The 19951-nt window shown below is 36.0% G+C and overlaps 1 protein-coding gene across 2 annotated transcripts in view; it reads right to left on the bottom strand.

Moving 5' to 3' along the window:
* SPIRE2 (spire type actin nucleation factor 2) overlaps window positions 1-19951 on the bottom strand; it is a 1014080-nt gene that overhangs the window by 866163 nt on the left and 127966 nt on the right. For both annotated transcript variants that reach the window (XM_044081853.1, XM_044081854.1), the window contains exon 2: window positions 15556-15599. In XM_044081853.1, the coding sequence (XP_043937788.1) occupies window positions 15556-15599 (44 nt within the window). The remainder of the gene's footprint in view (window positions 1-15555; window positions 15600-19951) is intronic.

The raw sequence follows: 19951 nt of genomic DNA, 5'->3' as shown, positions 1-19951 counted from the left end.
AAAGAAAGAGAAAAAGGTATCAGATATAGGAGACATCCTTGAAGCATTTCAGTTCCATTATATGGAACACTTCAAAAAAGAAGATTTAGATACCAACCAAATAAACTTAGATACAAACCTTATCAATATAAAAAAAATCCAGAAAACTTAAAACTAGACCTACAAAAACCTATATCCTACAAAGAAACTTTTGACAAGAAAAAAGAAAGTTAATCTAACAAAGCTCCAGGGATGCATTTATATCACGCTATCGAAAGATGAAAACAGCGAATGCTATTTCATCGAACCTAAAATATCTAAAGCACCAAGGAAAGAATTTGCTATTCCGAAACACATACACACAACACAAGCACACCAAAAAAAACATCAATCCACACACATACACAAAATCCTACATCTAACCCTAAACTAAATTGCACATACACTACTATCTATCCACTTACCTTAAACCAAACCCTAACTCTAAGGTCCATCACTATCACATACTCACCTAACCCGCGCCCTAACCCTAACTCACTTAACCCACACCTAACCCTAACTCACTTAACCCATGCTCTAACCCTAACTCACCTAACCTGTGCCCTAACCCTAACATACACACAATCGCACACTTACCTTAACCCGACCTGTAACTTTCCACCACAGCACTGAAAATAGCGAAGCCAAAGAACCGGCCAACCAAATTCTTTCCCTAGGAAAGAATTTGGTGTTCAGCAGCTTCGCTATTTTTAGCTTTTGCTGAATAGGGGTCAATATTAGAACATTTGAAGTTTTAAAACTTCGATGTTCTGATATAAACCCCCAGGGATAGATGGTATAATTACAGAAATTTACAAACTCTTTCCTTCAACAGTAATCTCCCTTTTTCATAAAACTTTGCTAGAAGTCCAGTCAGAAACAAAAATACCACCCTCATGGAAATATTCTCTCATAACACCAGTTCTAAAAGATAATAAACCATCAGACCTTTGCACCTCAAACAGACATATCATATCATTAGTGAATAATGATTACAAAATATTCATGTCAACCCTAGCTAACAGAATGAAAATCTCACTTTCAAGGACAATTAATAATGATAAAACTGGATTTTTATATAACAGGCACACACGATAATATTAAAAGGATACTTATTCTTATAGATTATGTGAATAAAAAAGATAGAGAAACACTTGTAATCGGATTAGACATAGAAATAGCCTTTGATTCCCTCAACTGGGAATATCTATTTAAAACGTTAGCATTATCTGAATTTCCTCCTCCCTTCATCTTATTACTAAAAAGCATATATATTAATAACAGCCTACATTAAATTAGGTCCTTTCACCTCAGAATCTATCCATATAATGAGAGGTACTAAACAAGGATGCCCCCTTTCTCCTATTTTATTTGCTTTGGCTATAGAAATACTTGCAGAAATAATATGCAATAATCCAAGAATAAAAGGAATAGAAGTCTATGACCAGTACATATCTAAAATAATGCTTTTTGCTGATGATATTTTATTAACCCTATCAAACTCCAGAGAGTCATTAGGAGAGCTAGAAGAAGTAATGTAGAAATTTTATAAGATTTCACGTCTACACTTTAATAGATCAAAATCAAAATTTCTATTTTTAAAAAAGAAAAAAGAACTACAAGTTACAGATAAATCCATCATAGGAAAATAAGAACTCAGCCTAAATTATTTAGGAATAGTGTTATGCAGAAATATAAACGAAACAATATTAATAAATTATAAAAACATTATTGAAACAATAAAAATACATATAGAAAAGTGGAACAAAATTATATTAACTTTTGAAGACAGACTGCAATTAATAAAAATGGTTATTGCCAAAAATACTATATGTAGCATTAGCAATACAGTTAATTCCTGAAAGATATATTCTTAAAGCAATAAACTCATGTTTAATAAAATTGTTATGGTATCCCAAAAAGAATAGAGTAGCTCTAACTCATCACATTAGACCCTGGAAGCAAGGAGGATTGAACTTCTCAGAAATAGAAACATATATAAAAGCATCTGTGCTTAAAACTACAATAGACTGGATAAACCCAAATTATTTTGCCAACTGGAAGGAATTAACAACGGCTATATTAACAAATTAAATTAATCTGTTAAAAAAAATAATAGTAGACAAATCAAACAAACCCTGGTACATACTATATATAAGTATACAATATAATATAACAAAACCTCCTAAAACAACACTGAATAATCAATACATCAATTCCTTTGGGAAACATATCAATACAAACATAGATCTAAAACTTTGGTTTGACCTTTTAACCCCATTTACCATCACTAAGAACTTTCCTCACAAAATATATAGGGAAACAATAACCTCCTGGGAACAAAATGGATTCTTATGCTGGTTACAATGTGTAAATAAATTCAATGTTTTAGATATACATATGATAAATACTGCTTACTATATTCCAACACAGGACTGGTTAACCTTACAAAGCATTCTAATGTACACTCAAGATTTATTCAGATTAATTAATAATTCCTCGTTTAAAGATATTCCAAATCTAATACGTTTTGTATGAATTTATATATAATAGTTCTGAAAAGAAAAATTCAATTTCAAATCTATATAAAGAGTTAATAACATATAAAACAATTCCCAAACCATTATACTGGCAGTTCCTAACTAAAGGTCAGTCATTGCAGTTAACAGAAGAAATGAAAACTAACATCTTACTATCAGTTAATTACATCTCTAACACAGTACTGGAAAATATTTAACTGGAAATACTTACATAGAGCATTTTTAACACCAGATAGAATTAAAAAGATCAGTACTACTATAATTGTTTTTTGCTGGAGGTATAAAAAGTCAAATAAAACAGACTGGATTCATTTTTTTTTATGAATGTAATAAAATTAAATCATATTGGAATGGAACCAATCATTTAAGCTTTATTTAATGAATCCTTTACCTTAACTAAAGCATTGATTATACTAAACGTAAATGAAGGTCCCTACCTGAATAAGACAAATATGTATTTGTTATGGACAATACTTGCTATATCTAGGAAATGCATAACCAGAAGGTGGAATTCAAATACACCCCTGACCTTGGAAGAATACTACACTTTACTGAAGACAACTGCATCGATGGAAATAAAAATCAAAGAACTACGAATCTATTCCCAGGCCATTGGTAAATAATCCTTGGAAGAAAGTTGTATCTTTGTTGGACACTCTGCAATAATCAATATTGTATCTCTGATAGATCTATTAATTCTCTATTTAAAAACATACAGTGTACATAATTGAAAGTCAGGCTATTGTAAATATTGTATATAGTTGTTTAAAATTATATTTAAAATATTATGTAAATGTTATTTTAATTGAAAATAAAAAATTTTTTGAGGAAAAAAAGAAGCTATCAAATAATCCCAAAACAAAACTTCCACTCAGGATAGAGAAATGGGCCTTAATGCTTCAAGCATACCAGTTCACATTATAGTACAGTAAACAAAGAGGCAATATTGTTATTTATCCAGACATCCACTCACACAGAAGGGTGAAATTCATACTGCAGTTACTGATAATTATGTTACCATGATTAAGTGTGTTGCTCTTAGCATTTAAGAAATAAAATGTACAAAAGTTGAGACAGAAAGTGACACTGTTTTGCAAAACGATATCGTAATAATGACACTAGGGAAAATGATGATGACTCAGATAATGACGCTCTGAAGAGGTATAAAGAGTTAGGAGGACGTAACTGTATCTGAACGTGTATTTATTAAGAGTGTTAGGAGGACGTAACTGTATCTGAAGGTGTATTTATTAAAAGGCACAAAACTGACTATACAAAATATTTAAAAAATGAAATAACACATGGTTTACAAGCAGACCGTGAAGATTTAATTTTTAATTTTACTGATTCGTTAACTATATAAGTCATCATAGACTCTTGTAAGTAATAACCTGGGCCACAAGAGCTAGTGTAACTGCAATGTGTGTGCCTGTGTGTGTGCCTGTGTGTGTGTGTGTGTGTGTGTGTGTGTGTGTGTGTGTGTGTGTGTGTGTGTGTGTGTGTGTGTGTGCATAATATGTATATAATTTTGCAAGTATATTCACTGACCTTAGTGGCACAAATGTTGCACTTCCCAAAAAGAAAGAAGTGTTTATTGTTGCAGGGGGAACTCCTGAACTTCTCTATTTGAAGGGATTTTGTCCCATATTAACCCTCTGCTCACACAAAAGTTAAATAAGGTTAAACATAACAGCATTGCACTACATATACCCACAGGCCAACCTAATATGAATACACAAAAGCTCCCAAGTACATCATTAAGTTGTAGCAAAGGCAAACGCCTACCATACCACAAGCAATATATTCCTAGATTGTTACTAGGATAACAGTCTTGGGGGGGGGGGGCTTTCTAAGCCTAGCCAACTTTTCCTGAAAGAATAATGACATCCTGTATAGGACATTGAGGGCCAGGTATAACCTATCTCTGTCCATAAGGGACATGGGTGCCAGGTCCAGTGTAAATTTCCTATTCCCCAGCCACTGGTCTAGGTTAAATTGGGTTATAGACAAATTCAGATTCACATGAATGGGAAAGCCTTTTCCATAAGAGAGGCAGTCTCTGGGACACATATCTAGCTCTCCAGCATGTTCTGTTTGAGCCACAGACAAAATTCAGGTCCCTAGACCTTGTATTTCTGGTACTATTTGACTTACAAATATGCAGGAGATTCATAAGTGTGAGGTTTGTGAATGCCTTGAAAATCAGGCATAGGTCATCCCTTAGCAATCTATAGAAAACTGAGTAGAGGGAAAGGGCTTTAAGGTGCTTTGTGCAAGGTAGGTTTGTTACACCTTGTATTCTTTTTGTAAGTATCCTCTGAGGTCGTTCTAGTTGCTGCATATGCCTGGTCCAGTATATACCAAAGGGAGCATTGCACTCCATGATTGGTCTGATATTGGCAGAGTACAGTGAGATAATGACCTCTTTGGACCTAGATGCCATGCCCTTACTTATAAGTTGCACAGTATAGAAGGATTTCCTCACCACTATGGCCACATGGTGGTCAAAGGTAAGGCTACTGTCTATGTGCATACCCAGATTCCTGACCACTGGGTTAATGCTTAGGAGCATATTATCAACATGGTAATTATCTGGGATGGTTGAATTCCCAAAGGGTACAATTATGCATTTTAGCACTGAGTTTAAGACCACGGTTTTGGCACCATTTGTTAGTCAGAGATAGGAAGAATGTTACTATCTGCAGGGAGCCTCTGATAAACCCCAGCTTGCAAACATCTGTAAACTTAGTCAACCATAAACCTTCAGCATTTGCTTCCATTTCAGAGAAATAGATGCCAAAAAAAGAGCAGGCCCAGTACTGAGCCCTGGGGGGCTCAGCTAGTGACTGGTCTCCTGGTGGAGGTGGCCTCAACTATTTTGACCTCCTGGGTCTTATATAATGTATAGAACCCAGGAGTCTTATACATTATATTAATAGACATACAATACTCAAAATCAGTACAAACAGGCCTACACCCTAGAATAATACACCTTAATATCTTTGTTCTGATAATGTGATATTCCAGACTTTAGTAAAAGTATCTATGAGTATAAAACGGAAATGCATGAAGTGGTAAGGACAGTTTAATTTCTTATAGTGAAACACTGCTTTAGTTAGAAGGCATACTGCATGCAGAAGACTTTAGCATAAAATGGTAGCCTTTCTCAATGCAATTGTCATGGTAGTCACCAAGTTATATTGGAACCTTATGTTAATATATGGGAAAAGCATGATTATGTGGATGTAGTTATTTCACATGAAATTGGCATTTTTTAAACAATTCTTACACTGTTTGGACTGTAGTACTTGTTCACAGAAATCCCTGAAAATAATAAAAATTGTCTTAAATGTACAAATCTGTCATCAGAACATCACTAAAGAACATTTTCATGAGATTAACGTTAGAAAGGAGACAACATACCCTTTGCTTTTTAATATATTTATCCTTTTGAATGCAAAAAAAAAAAACGTGGATACTTTATTTTGACATAAAAAGTCAAGCATTTATCTTTCTCCTTTATTCAAGGAAAGAAAGCATTGTTTTAGAGTAACAGTGGTCAGCTTAGTAAGATTCAAGCACTTCTGTGTTAGCAGAAACAGTGATCATCCTTTGTGCACTTGCCAGTAAATGCAACAAATCTTCTTCTTCTTCTTTCGGCTTTTCCCAGTTTGGGGTCGCCACAGCGGATCACCTGTCCACTCATGATTGGCAGTGGAGTTTTATGGTGTCAAGTTGCCAGCCTGGCTCCCAACCTTCCACAGAAGGCACACACACACACACTCACACCTAATGCCAATTGAGAGTGTCCAATCCACCTACAGCATGTCTTTGGGATGTGGGAGGAAACCGGAGGAAACCCACGCGACCACAGGGAGGACATGCAGACTCCACACAGAAGGCACCCCAGCCAAGTATCGAACCGGAGAACCTCTTGCTGTGAGGTGGCAATGCTAACTGCTGCACCACCGTGGCCGCCCAGTAAATGCAACAAATATGCACACAAAAACTTTTATTTTGTAATTTTGGAATTTTACATGTTTTTCTTCCAAAACTGGGTTGTACTGATAGTTCTGAATCTCTAGCACTGGCTGACACTTTAAAGGAATTACTATAAATGTTCTTTAATGAGACCTGCCCATGCTAGTACTTATTTTGCATTAGAAAAATATCTCTTTCTATACATACATTTTGTTATGGCAATAGTTGTGTATGGAAACTAGAGTGTTGTGATTAATGCTAAACTTCTTAACAGCATCACTGTTAAACAGTTAGTTGCTTTCACTAGGTAATCAAACACAATAAGTAAATATTTTCTATCATATAATATGCCATGTATCATTTTTGGTTCACCATTTAAAAGAATGCCTTCTATTAGTAATACAACTGTAGCGAACCTGTAAGAACTTGTAATTAAATGTAAGCTAGAAGGGAACAGCTGAAGGAATGCAGAATGCTTCTTAATACTGTTAGACCCTGGTAATTTAAACATCTAGACTATTATCTGCCACACAGTAACAATAATTAAAGTTATTATATGAAAGTAAGTTTACTGGGACTGCACAACATGCTTTTTATTTCACTGGCTGTCCAGTTTTGTCATTTTTTTTAAACTGCCCATACTATGGAATAAGCTTCCCATTCATGTCAACCAGAGCACCTCGCTGGCCCTCTTCAAGAGAAATCTTGACAAGTGGATGGGTAACAGAAAGTTGACTCCAGGGATCATTCCAGTTGCCCTATTGGATAAGGGCACTGTGAACAAACATCGGGTGGCACGGTGCCTGGGCAATTTGTTTGGGCTAGGCTTGTAAAGGTTCCAGAGCCATTAGCCTACTACACACCTATGAACCTATGAACCTAATTTGTATCACCATTTCCTAAGGGAGCCAGCAGTTGTGGATTGAAAGTGAATGCATTTAGATTAGAAGAAAGGAAGTTCTTGAAGTAACAGGGAGCCAGTTGACCTTACTGATGGTTGTACAGTACTGGACTTGTTTTGGTGGGTGTTGAACAAATCTCAAAATCATGTTTTCTGTAGTTTACAAGACTGTATGGTGATTTGTGAAGAAATTTAGGGAGATCATGGAAAGATTATATACTAACGTGGGAAGTAATACTTTCAATGCCATGGCTTGTCTAGCTTATGATGTTATCAGATTAGTCAGTTTGTAAGAGATTTAATTGCTTTATAACTTTTTGAGACTGGAATTCATTACCGCTATGAAATGTAAGATTTTGATCAATAATTAAGTCCAGGCATCTTTGTCCAGAGACTGTAGTTATGAGGATAATTTTGGTTGTCAACTATTAGTAAAGTTTGGGCTTTATAACATAGCTGAATCCAGCACAAGGTGACATAGGCAACTGCCTAGAGTCCAGTGCTGGGTGGGTGGGCAGATGGGGGGGGCCCTAGACATGAAACATTAGTTTAATAACATCCATCTTTGGTCCAATGCAACTTGCTTTACCAATAAGCGATAGTAGGTCAGATGTCCTGCTCAGCAAATGTGACTGGGGCACACCCTATGAAGACAAAATGAGAAGGACAAATGTAGATCATTGACTTGATGCCAGATTTGAAAGTTAGATGCCTGGAGATAGCTTAGAATTTCTCTTTTATGCCAAGAGATTGTGTATCACTGATGGTTGAAATGAATTAGGAATGAGAAAGTTAGGGGAACCGTCTAGTTAAGCAACTTGTTCAGTGTCACACAGACTCAAACCCTGTACCTTGGCAATGGAATACTAGAGTCTTGACCCTCCACACCAACTGCTAGACCTACTTTAGCTTTTTCTTCTCTTTTTTTTGCTAAATCACCGAGGATTACAATCTGTCAACATCAGTCACAGAATTTCATAGTTATATGGTTCTTAAATATATATTGATGTAAAACCTGTTATTCTGTTAACTTTTTATGTCATTTAAAGTAGTTTGCTCTTATCTGTCTCCAGTTTTGCAGAACATCTATGATTTTGACTCATATGTATACCCTGTCCTGTCCTTTCCTTGAGCAAGTCACTTAAACAGACTATGCTTTGGTTGGAGCAGTTTGAAATTTGAGCTGGACTATGCAGTAGTCCTCTGGACTGCAAGTCTAGTAACTATCCATGAAGGGGTTGGGGTTGACATCATAGTTATGGTGTTTACCTCACAGACACAAGGTATGGGGTTTAATTATTACCTTTGGTCACTGCCTGGTTATTGGCTAGGCATACAAGAGCCTACAAACTGATTTACCTATGAACCAGAGTAGTTATGATGTATAGGAAGGAAATTTATTGTACTAAACAGGAGCATCATCATATAAGCCATTTTCTTTGGATGTGATCTATTATTTCCTTGTTCTGTTAAATGTTGACAGTTTTTGTTATTTAGCTGTGAATAAATCTACAGCATTAAGATTATGTGTATAATGTTAATATTTTAATTATGAATACATTTTTATTTAGCTTGTTTTGTTTTTTGCAGGCACACTGGTACGAAATGCAGTATGTCTAGACTACAAGTTGTTTAGCACTTAGTGCAAATGAATAAGGTGATGAACTATTAACTGCTTCCTCTAGTACACGGTTCGATTCCCCCAGCCTTCATGTGTCTTCTATGTGTGACTGCCAAGTTACTTCACCAGACAGTCCTCCTAGGCTGCTCCTGAAAAAGGACAATTGGGCCTAGTGAGTTGTCCCAAGCAGTTAGCAAAGTGTTATGCATATGTCTTTTGAATTCCTATACCCTTTAGAATTCCTATACCCTTCACCTGTACTATAGTTAGTACTTCACAACATGCTGTTTGAGTATAAAACTCAGCATGTCTCTTGTTGTTTAATGGGTTGCTATATATATTTTCTCCAAATGTGAGTTTCAAGTGAAAGGAAGTTTACTGTTTCTCATGCTAAGTCTGTTTTCAATGTGAGAGTGTTTTGTTTAGAAAACGTCTGTCAACATAGGGAGGTCAAAATGAAATACAGATATTCTGCATGTAACCCCCCCAAAAAAAATGTTGTATGTAGTAATATTTCTGAGTTTGTAAGACTTGCGAGTTATTGAATAAAAGCTGTTGCAACATTTAAATTGTCTTTAATTGTTTTGCTTTATTAATTGCGATAAAGAATGAATTAATTCATCAATAGGCCTGGATTGTATAATTTAGTTTGAACATGTTGCATTTTGATAGTATATTTTTTGCAGTACCGTCTTGACAGCCTCCAGCAGCTGCAGATGGGTGACATTTGTCAGGTCATATAGTGTGACGTATTTAGAGTGATAATCGGTATTGTCTGATCGTCAGCGTCCATTGCATAGTTATTGTTTCATATTATTGTGATACAATCAGATCTTGTAGAGCAGACTGTAAAGGATTTCACCATTTAGTTAAAAAACTGTAACTCTGGCAGTTAACACAGTGGACTAAAACTCTGACTTTTGAATGAACTGCTTCCTGTGCAAGGGAGCAGGGGTTGAATCTTTCCACTTTCATTTACCTACTGTGTGACACTGAGCAAGTCACTTAAATGACAGTGCTTTGGAGGAATTGGGAATTTGGTCTAGGCTCCTTAATGTAATGGTCTCCAGGACCTAACTACAGACCTGTTGGCATTGTTTACCAGCCACTCCCTATTGCATAGCTAATCTTGTTTAGGAAATGTAACAGACAATTTATTTTTCAAGGCTAGCAGGCACTCATTTGTAGATGAAGCAATGAAATGCAAAGTTGTTTGCCAGCAGCAAGCTCTGCGTAAGTAATAGCGCTCTTTAATGTGGAATTATTCAGATGATTTTTACTTCTGCAGAGATTGTGCATATTGACTTAGCATATGTTATCAGGTAATTAATATTTCTCATATTCCCATAAATACTCTTCCATTCAATCTGTGCTTCACATGCCTGGACCTTATGGTATGATGCTAGTGATCTTAATACAGTGTTATGTAGTTGATGCAAAGCTACAAATAAAGTACATTTAATTTATTTCTTTAGAGCAATAATGGGTATACATACTCAACAAAGCAGTTATAACTTCTGATGCTGATAGAGGTGGGGTCTCTCTGTAGATGACAGTACCTCATGCTCTTTTCATCTGGTCATTTTTAAACAGACTTTAATGTGGCTTTCCTGGACTAGTCTGCGTGTGTGTGTGTGTGTGTGTGTGTGTGTGTGTGTGTGTGTGTGTGTGTGTGTGTGTGTGTGTGTCTGCGTGTGTGTGCGTGTGTGTGTGTGTGTGTGTGTGTGTGTGTCTGTGAATTAAATTGGAATATTTTGGCTACTGTATGTGTGAAACAAATCTGAAATATGTGACTTTGGTCATTATTATTATTATTATTACTTTTATATACAGACATCTGAGAAGAATGCAGTCAACAATGTAGTTGTAATTGCAGGATTTGCTGGATGTCTGTGGATATAAATGTACAAATAATGAACTGGCCAGATGCAGTTTCAATAAATGTGAGTTTCAATGCATTTTATTTAATTTAGTTGACGTTTGTTTACTGGAAAAAGTCTGACTGGGCCAGAAAGTGCTCATTTTCAGGAGAGGCCCAGTGAGTAAAGCTCCATAATCACAATCTTTCAAAAATGACAAAGTATCATGTTACAGTACAATCACAAGAGTTAAAAAAGTAATGAGAATAAAACATTGAACATGTTTCATAGTAAACTGCAATGAAAAACAACATGAGCTGAAGAAAATATGTAAGGAAAAACTCAATAGTCATAGTATTTGTTACATAGAGTAGTATATGATAAATGAGCTATGGCAATTATAATAAAATATTTTAATGATATATAAGAGATGATATGATGAGACAATGAGGGGGATTGAGAGATGTCTTAGTATGACAGATGGTGTTCATATTATGGTTATAGAAGGAAGGAGCATGGAGAGCAGGAGATTACAAGAAGAGTGTAGATTAGATGAGTAGGGAGGAAAGAGAAAGAGGTACAGGAAAGTTCTGCAATGATGAAGTGGATAAGGTAAGGTAGTGGGAAAATAAAAGGAGTGGAGAAGGAGCATGGAGAGGGTTGTGAAGTGTGATTAAGGTTGAAGGGGGAGAGAAGTATAGTGGGTAGGTTCAGCAAGGACTGGCACAGGTGTTATCCATTTTCAGTGTTAGTGAGTTTCAAGGGAAAAGAATTTTACTGTTGCTCATACTAATATCTGTTTTTAATGAGAGACTGCAAATAGCTATCAATATTTATGTTATAAAATGTGAAATAAAGGTTTTAAATCAAATATCTGTAATCGCTGTAAAAGTAAAGAGGAAAACAAAATGCACACTTATGTTTCAACAGTGTTTATAGTAACTGGGGACAGACAGCCAAGTAATGAGACACTGCAATGGTTGCTTGGGGGGGGGGGGTGCTGGTCCATTACCCTGCCTTGGACCCCATTTGATCATGATTTGGCTCTGCTTTAGAAAGTATCTGATGTGTCCCTAAGAACATTAATATAGATGTTTGCATATTAATGGAATGTTTGTTTATTATTAACCAATTCCACAGTGTGCTGAAATCATGATGAACGTGTTTGCTGAAAGACTGGGAAGACATTTGTTCTTTGGTAACAACAGTGTCGTCTGCATACAGAATATGATTAGTATTTCAAAGGACATTTGGATACTATTAAGGAACTGAAAGAATAAGATGGGACCAGCCGGATTATTTCAAAATGTATGTTGTTACACAATTCACCAAAGGTCCTGGTGTTGAGGTAATTGTCAAGCCACAAACGCACTTCCATTAAAAAATTAACAGCTACCTATTTTTTTAGCAAGATTTTGTGATCAGCATTTTCAAATTCTTTTTTGAGGTCCAGAAATATGTGTCCTATAAGTGACTCCTGTTCTGTACTAGATATTCTTTCATTAGTAAGGGTGTATGTGGCTAAAACAGTTTTGTAAGGTCTATCTGAAGGAATATCTAATGTTTGTCTGCATTCAGCATTCTCTGTATAAGATCTTTTTCAGAATCCTTACTACGGAGCATATATTAGCAAACTGTCAGTAGTCATTAGTGCCACCTAACTTCAAGTTGTTGTTATTGGGGATTACGCAGTAACCATTACAGCAATACTTTCTTACTTAACACCTGCTAGAAGTTTAAAAACTAAATATTACTTTACAAACTAAATGGCATGACTGTGGTCGGAGAGATGATCTCTGAAACCCGAAGGGTAAATATTTGTTTAATGTGATTCAGGGCTAACAAACCTTTTTAGCTGTAACATGATGAAGAGTTTGACAACAGGAAGATGGTGTAAGGATACATGAAAGAAAATATTAAAGACAATGAAGTTATGGATTTTTACAATATCATTTCCCTCACTGACTGCATAGCAGACCTTTTAACAAAGACCAACAAGGAATCGCCCTTGTTTACCACTTACAGACAACGTGTCAGTAGCACAAATACAATGTCAATATTGTCAAGTGATCTTCTCCACGCTCACTATTTATCCTGTGAAACTGAGTGCAATCTGATCATTCCCAACATGGACGGTGGAAGGAATGATTATCTGACCCTCTGAAGAACTTATTCAAGACTTTCCTAGTTGAGTTTAATCCAGACAATGTAATCCATGTCTCTGCATGGTAGAATGTAATAATGGACCTAATCTGCATCAGCCAAAACATCTGAGCAGAAAGATAATACTACAGTGGTCAATCTCCCCAGAACTGACCACGTCCTTGTTAGCTTAATGTTTAGTTTAACTTATTGTACCAATGTGTTTGCAGGCCAAAAAAGGCAATGAAGGAAAAGTGCTTTATAAATAATGATTCCAAAAGAGCCATAGATTATATGAGGGCAAGTGCCATGCTCCCAAACAGTAACTAACACAGCAAATTAGAGCAGAAAAAGAACAAAAATACTTGTGGGCTCCCTGTAAAGAAATAATAATAATAATGACGACAGTGATGATGATGATGATAACAGCAACAATACTCTGAAATCTAGAGCAAGACAAAGAAAGTAACCTGGAATGAGGTCAGCAGTCAGGTTATAGACAAGACTTAAGGCACTGATAAAGATACGTAGGAAAGAAAAAAAGTTAAAGCAGTCTCCAACACTGAAGAAGTAAAAGAACTATTTCAGAGCTTTATAAAAAGTGGTACATTAGGTTATTTGTAAGAAACAAAATCAAACAGCATTTTATAAACATGTAAGAGAGAAATGGAACAAAAACAGCACCTGCAGCATTTTATGATAGCACGAGGAGTGGTAGGTAAAACCATCTTCCTGTTTGTCAAAGATTTCTAAAATTTGGCACCATCCAGGTGGTATGTGCCTCAAGTGCCACAAACTGACAATCTGGATGCTGTGGAAATGACAGGTCATTAAGAAATTATGGACAGCATGGCCCAATTACATTTTAGGAAGGCCTCTAGGACTAATAATATTAGACAAAGAAGAAGCCTGAAAAAAAAACAGCAGTCAGGGAGGATTTAGTCACGCTGAAATAATAATTAGCAAGCTAATTAAGTAACTACTCTTCAGTCAATCCCAAATTGGAGGGGGATATAAAACAAGGGGGCTGAAAAGAGTAGTAGTTAACTAGATTACATGAACAGAAGGAAGGAAAACAAAACCTCTAAAGACAAATTAGCATGTTTCAGATACTGCTAAGGTTATGGAGAACTTGTCTTCTAAAATATGAAGTAAGAATTAAAAATTTTAAGTTTATGAATCATGTAGCAACATTCCACCTGCAAAACACAGAACTTCTGTTTCTTACAAACAGCACTTCTATAATTATGTTGCCAGGGATATAAATAAAGGGGTGCAAGTAGTTATTACCTCAACTTCTCTAGCACTTTCAACAAAATCTGTCATAGCAGACTGATACAAAAACACAACAGGTTTATCACAGTCATTAATTATACGAATTTCAAACTTGCTCTGGAACATGTGATGTTGTTTTGAACTTAACAGTCTGTTTAGTAAATGGAAATTTATTGCACAAGCTGTGCTTCATGGATCCATTCTTGGTCTGGGTCTGTTTAATCTTTACACATCACAAGATTATCAGTGTTTCAACACTGCATGACATTCATGCTAACATTAAAGCTGGCAAAATCATCACAAATCATTAGAGAATGATCTTTTTATGGGACAGTAATAATAACTTATCCATCAATGAAAACAGTAATCGGTGTTCAAGATAACTGGCAAGAATAAACTTATTATACTTTATTCTTTTTGAGTGACCATGTGCTGCAGTTGGCTCAAACAGAAAAAATGACATATGCATTTTCAATAAAATGCATCTTTGGACCTACACAGTGAATTACTATTCATAAACAGCTCTAAAACAGTCAATAGCTATGGTTCCACAATGCACATACATACATATGCATTCTCCAAGCATGTAGCTAATTTGATGTGCCACTATGCAAGTATATATTAAAAAATATAGTCTGCAGTTATTAAACACATTAAAAATGGGAAACCACTTCCAGCTGTGCCATCTAATGCAAACTAAAAACACATACCTAATAAGAAAAAAAAGTCTCCAAGAAAAGCATACTAAATATTTAGTACTCAAAACCAGTGAATTAATAGCTTCTGTAATACAAAACAAACAAACAAAAAAACTATTAAGACCAGGCTGCCCAAGAAGCTGATCTTAAATCATAGAGTTTAACATCAATGTGTAATGAGACCACATATATGATACCAGTTTATATACAGCCTAAAAGAACAGTTTTTCTATAATGATCCTTCTGCAAACAATTTGTTCTGTCAGTTCTATAATTTGTTTTATTCTTTCTAGCTCAAATTAATTTGCTGGAACTCTTCTTCCCAGATCTCCAACGAAAATGGGTTTTACCTAGTAGGACTTCTCCAGTCAATAAGGACAGATAAATAAATAAATAAAAACGCAGAAATGCTTCTTAGACTGTTAAGTAGCTGAACACAGCTACTAACAAAGTTGCCAAGTGATTCTATAAAACATGAGCTGAAACAATATCACTTGGGGTTAATAAAACAACGACTTACCTGTGCTTCAGTGAAGGTCGGTGGGACATGTTTTCTGCTTGGACCTGAAAGGATAAAAAAATGTTAACAGAACTACATTAGTGATCAATTGATAAACTATACATAATCCGGAATACAATCTAACAGCAAAGGCTGCTTGACCTTCATAGGTTCTCCATTTTATAAATAAGGTTTAGTTGCTAGTTCAATGCAAGCCAGAGTGATTTCACTTCCACAGAAACTATTCCTTACCTGTTCCAAGAATTCATGAATTCCCTTATAATTGCTAGCCTTGCAAATCCTCATGAATTCTCTTCTTGTCCATCTCCTACCACAGCCTCTTGTGTGTATATTTTGTGTGTGTGTGTGTGTGTGTGTGTGTGTGTGTGTGTGTGTGTGTGTGTGTGTGTGTGTGTGTGTGTGTGTGTGAGGAACGAGGGCATGTGTGTGTTACATATATAGTCATAATTCAGTTCAGTAGTTTTCATAGAAACTCAGTCATCATATTTTTCAAAACTCAGCATGTTTGTTCACAAAGGAGATTATTTCAAGAATACTTACACATACTACCAACACATGTAACTCTACATGGACTGCAGAATGACACAATATTGGGTGCATTGCAGGTGCTGGGAAGATCACTCTTGACAAACACCAATGACTGAAGCAATACTAATTTCATGAACTTTAACTGTAACCTGACTTATGAGTGTGGCTGCTTCTTTTGATACTATTAGAAACCCAAATTATTTGCAGAAATTTAAAAAAGAGAGCCAGAAACATCTCTTTTTGGCAAAACATGTAGAAACGGAAAACTTAAATGAAATCTATTCTTTAAAACAGAACTTAGGTATTTGTGGAAAATAACATCTCAGGATGGCTTCATTCTCTAGCAACACAATCCATACACAAAGCTTTTCAAAACTGTTCCTAAAATGTCCAAGTGTCAGAGATATTAACCTTTAGCACCTTCATCACACAAGTAGTATCAGCTGTACAGGTAAGGAAGACTCTCAGCAGATACCACACTGGTAAGGCAAACTTCACAGATACAAAAGATTTCTTTCAACTTTCCTTTGCTGGCTAGCAGCTTCAGTCTATTAAACATATCTTTTACCACTCAAAGACACTATGGACTCCACCCCAGAAAATCAAATGTTTTATGAAGGACAGTGTAAAAACAAGAGGCAAATCAGGGATGTTCTGCAAATTCAGTGATATTTGAGAGGCATGGTTAAACCTACATACATCCACCCTAATGAGCTCAGGCTTAAAATATAGCTGGTTTTCTTTTTTTACTACAAATCTTGTATCTGCTGCCTACAGCATACAGTGGATATAAAAAGTGTACACTCCCCTGTTAAAATGCCAGGTTTTGTGATATAAAAAAATGAGACCACAATAAATCATTTAAAACCTTTTCCCACCTTTAATGTGACCTATAACCTGTACAATTCAATTGAAAAAACAAACAAATCTGTTAGGGGAAAAAATATAAAAAATAAAAAATGTACAATAAGCTGGTTGCATAAGTGTGCACACTCTTAAACTAATACTTTGTTGAAGCACCTTTTGATTTAATTACAGCATTCAGTCTTCTAGGGTACAGACCTGCCATCAATTAAAGAGACTCTGATTTACCCCAAATAAAGTTTAGCTGTCCTAGTAGGATTTTCCTGACATTTAGTCAGTTGCCTGCTACAGCAAAAGCCATGGTTCACAGAGAGCTTACAAAGCATAAAAAGATCTCATTGTTGAAAGGTATCTGTCAGGAGAAGGGTACAAAAACATTTCCACAGCATTGGATATACCATGGAACACAGTGAAGACAGTCATCAAAAGTGGAGAAAATATGGGATAACAGTGACGTTGCAAAGTACTGGACGTCCCACCAAAATTGATGAAAAGACAAGAAGAAAACTAGTCGGGGAGGCTGCCAAGAGACCTACAGCAACACTGAAGGAGCTGCAGGAATTTCTGGCAAGTACTGGTTGTTGTGTACTACATGTGACAACAATCTCCCATATTCTCCATATGTCTAGACTATGGGGTAGGGTTGCAAGACGGAACCTTTCTTACACAGAAAAACATCCAGGCCTAGCTAAAATTTGTAAAACAATACATCAAGTCTCTCAAAAGTATGTGGGAAAATGTGCTATGGTCTGATGAGACCAAGGCTGAACTTTTTGGCCACAATTCCAAAAGGTACATGTGGCACACAAACAACACTTTGCATCAGCAAAAGAACACCATCCCCAAAGTGAAGCATGATGGTGGCAGTATTGTGCTTTGGGGTTGCTTTTCTTCAGCTGGAACTGGGGCTTTAGTCAAGGTGGAGGGAATCATGAACAGTTCCAAATATGAGTCATTTTTGGCCCAAAACCTTCAGGGGTCTGCTAGAAAGCTGAAGATGAAGAGGAATTTCACCTTTCATCATGACAATGATCTCAAGCATACATTCAAATCAACAAAAGAATGGCTTCACCAGAAGAAAATTAAAGTTTTGGAATGGCCCAGCCACAGCCCAGACCTATATCTAATAGAAAATCTGTGGGGGGACCTGAAAATGGCTGTGCACAAGAGAAGCCCTCGCAATGTAAAAGATTTGGAGTGCTTTTGCAAGAAGGAGTGGGCAAATATTGCCAAGTCAAGATGTGCCATGCTGATAGACTCCTATGCAAGAAGACTGAATGCTGTAATTAAATCAAAAGGTGCTTCAATAAAGTATTAGTTTATGGGTGTGCACACTTACGCAACCAGCTTATTGTACGTTTTTTATTTTTTATACTTTTTTCCCCTAACAGATTTGTTTGTTTTTCAATTGCATTGTATAGGTTATAGGTCACATTAAAGATGGGAAAAGTTTTGAAATGATTTATTGTGGTCTCATTTTTTTTATATCACAAAAATCTGGCATTTTAACAGGGGTGTGTACACTTTTTATATCCACTGTACCTTCTGCTCTAAAACATGGGTTTAGTCAGATTCTATGACTCGCTCAGCATGTTGATGCCTTACTGGAGGCATATACAGGGGAGAAGCAAGTGGCTAATCAGTACATGCCTCTCCGCGGACTCCACAGCTGCTGGACAGCCCACCATGGTGCTGAATGTCTTTCTGCAAAAGGACTGTGGTAGGACTGTCTATGAATTCATGTATACCTCACAGTAACCTTTAAGAATTCCTCCCCATATTCTTTATCCTGTAAGACTTGATTTTTGTTTCACTTGGTAAAAATACTTCTCCTGCAAATCTGAAGATGCTGTTCAGAATAATAATTACAAACTGTGGAAACATGTACCAGAACTGTTCATCTCTGAAGAGGCATAGCAAAATGATAGTTGGAAAACTGTAGTTTCACCAAAGGAAAATAAAATAATAAGTAACAGTATATGAAGTGGAGTAGAAAAAGTTACTTGCAAAAGAAGTTGTGTCTGAATGTGTTTTATTAGAAAGATTATGCTGTAAAGAGATTTAATAAGTAAAGTCTCTTCCTTCTGTGTTATATACAGTGATAACTTAAACTGTCTAGGTAAACCTTTCTTCACCCTTACAAGGTAAGCCAGCATAATACATTTTATTATGTCTTTAATTAAATTAAATGTGTTTAGACAAATTGTGCAGTTTTTTTTCATACTGTCTTTTCTGTCACTCATAACATATAACTCTTTGGTTGGCTGGGTTGTTTTGGTATAGCAAGCAATTTAAGACATTTATTTGAATATTTATTATAAGTAAAGTTCTACTGTTTTAAAATATATTTAGACATTCATGTGAATATTTATTAGATATAACTTTCTAATATATTAATGTGTCTTCAGTTTGGAAAGTGGTAGCTTGATGGTTTTAATGGAATTCTGCTTGAGAGAATTTCTAATCTGCGGTGGTGGTGCTGTGGTAGCGTTGTCGCCTCACAGAAAGATGCTGTGTGGTTCGACTCTCAGCTAGAGTGTCTTCTGTGTGGAGACATGCGTGAATGGGTGTACCTTCGTTGAAGGTTGTGCGTCAGAGCTGGCAACTCAGCACGTAAAAATCAGCTGCCAATCATTAGCGGACCGGAGTTGCGCTGTGGCGACCCCTAACCGGGAAAAGCTGAAAGACCCAACAACATTTTACACCATGTAAGTTCAAGTTTGTACACTAGAGTTTTGCAAGATGAACAGCTGTACTGTACTGTATAATTCCAGCTGCTTCAACAGACACACTCTCCAAAGATGAAACAGTAGCTTTTTAGCAACTGAAGAGAAGGTACTTGCAAACTACAAATGTTTTAGTGCTCATTTAGTTGTGAAAATCTCTTTATATGTAATGACATAAATTAAGCCAATGCACATGTGAAGTTGCAAGTTAAAAAAGGTTGTTTATCCATAAAGGCTCAGAGATGTTTTTTTTTGTTTGTTGTTTTTTTGGATTGGCA

The sequence above is a fragment of the Protopterus annectens genome, chromosome 8.part1 (genome assembly GCF_019279795.1).
Source record: "Protopterus annectens isolate FY-2018-M chromosome 8.part1, PAN1.0, whole genome shotgun sequence".
Classification (NCBI taxonomy): Eukaryota; Metazoa; Chordata; order Ceratodontiformes; family Protopteridae; genus Protopterus; species Protopterus annectens.
Note: the sequence above shows the minus strand (reverse complement) of the source record. Positions and strands in the feature narration are given on the sequence as shown.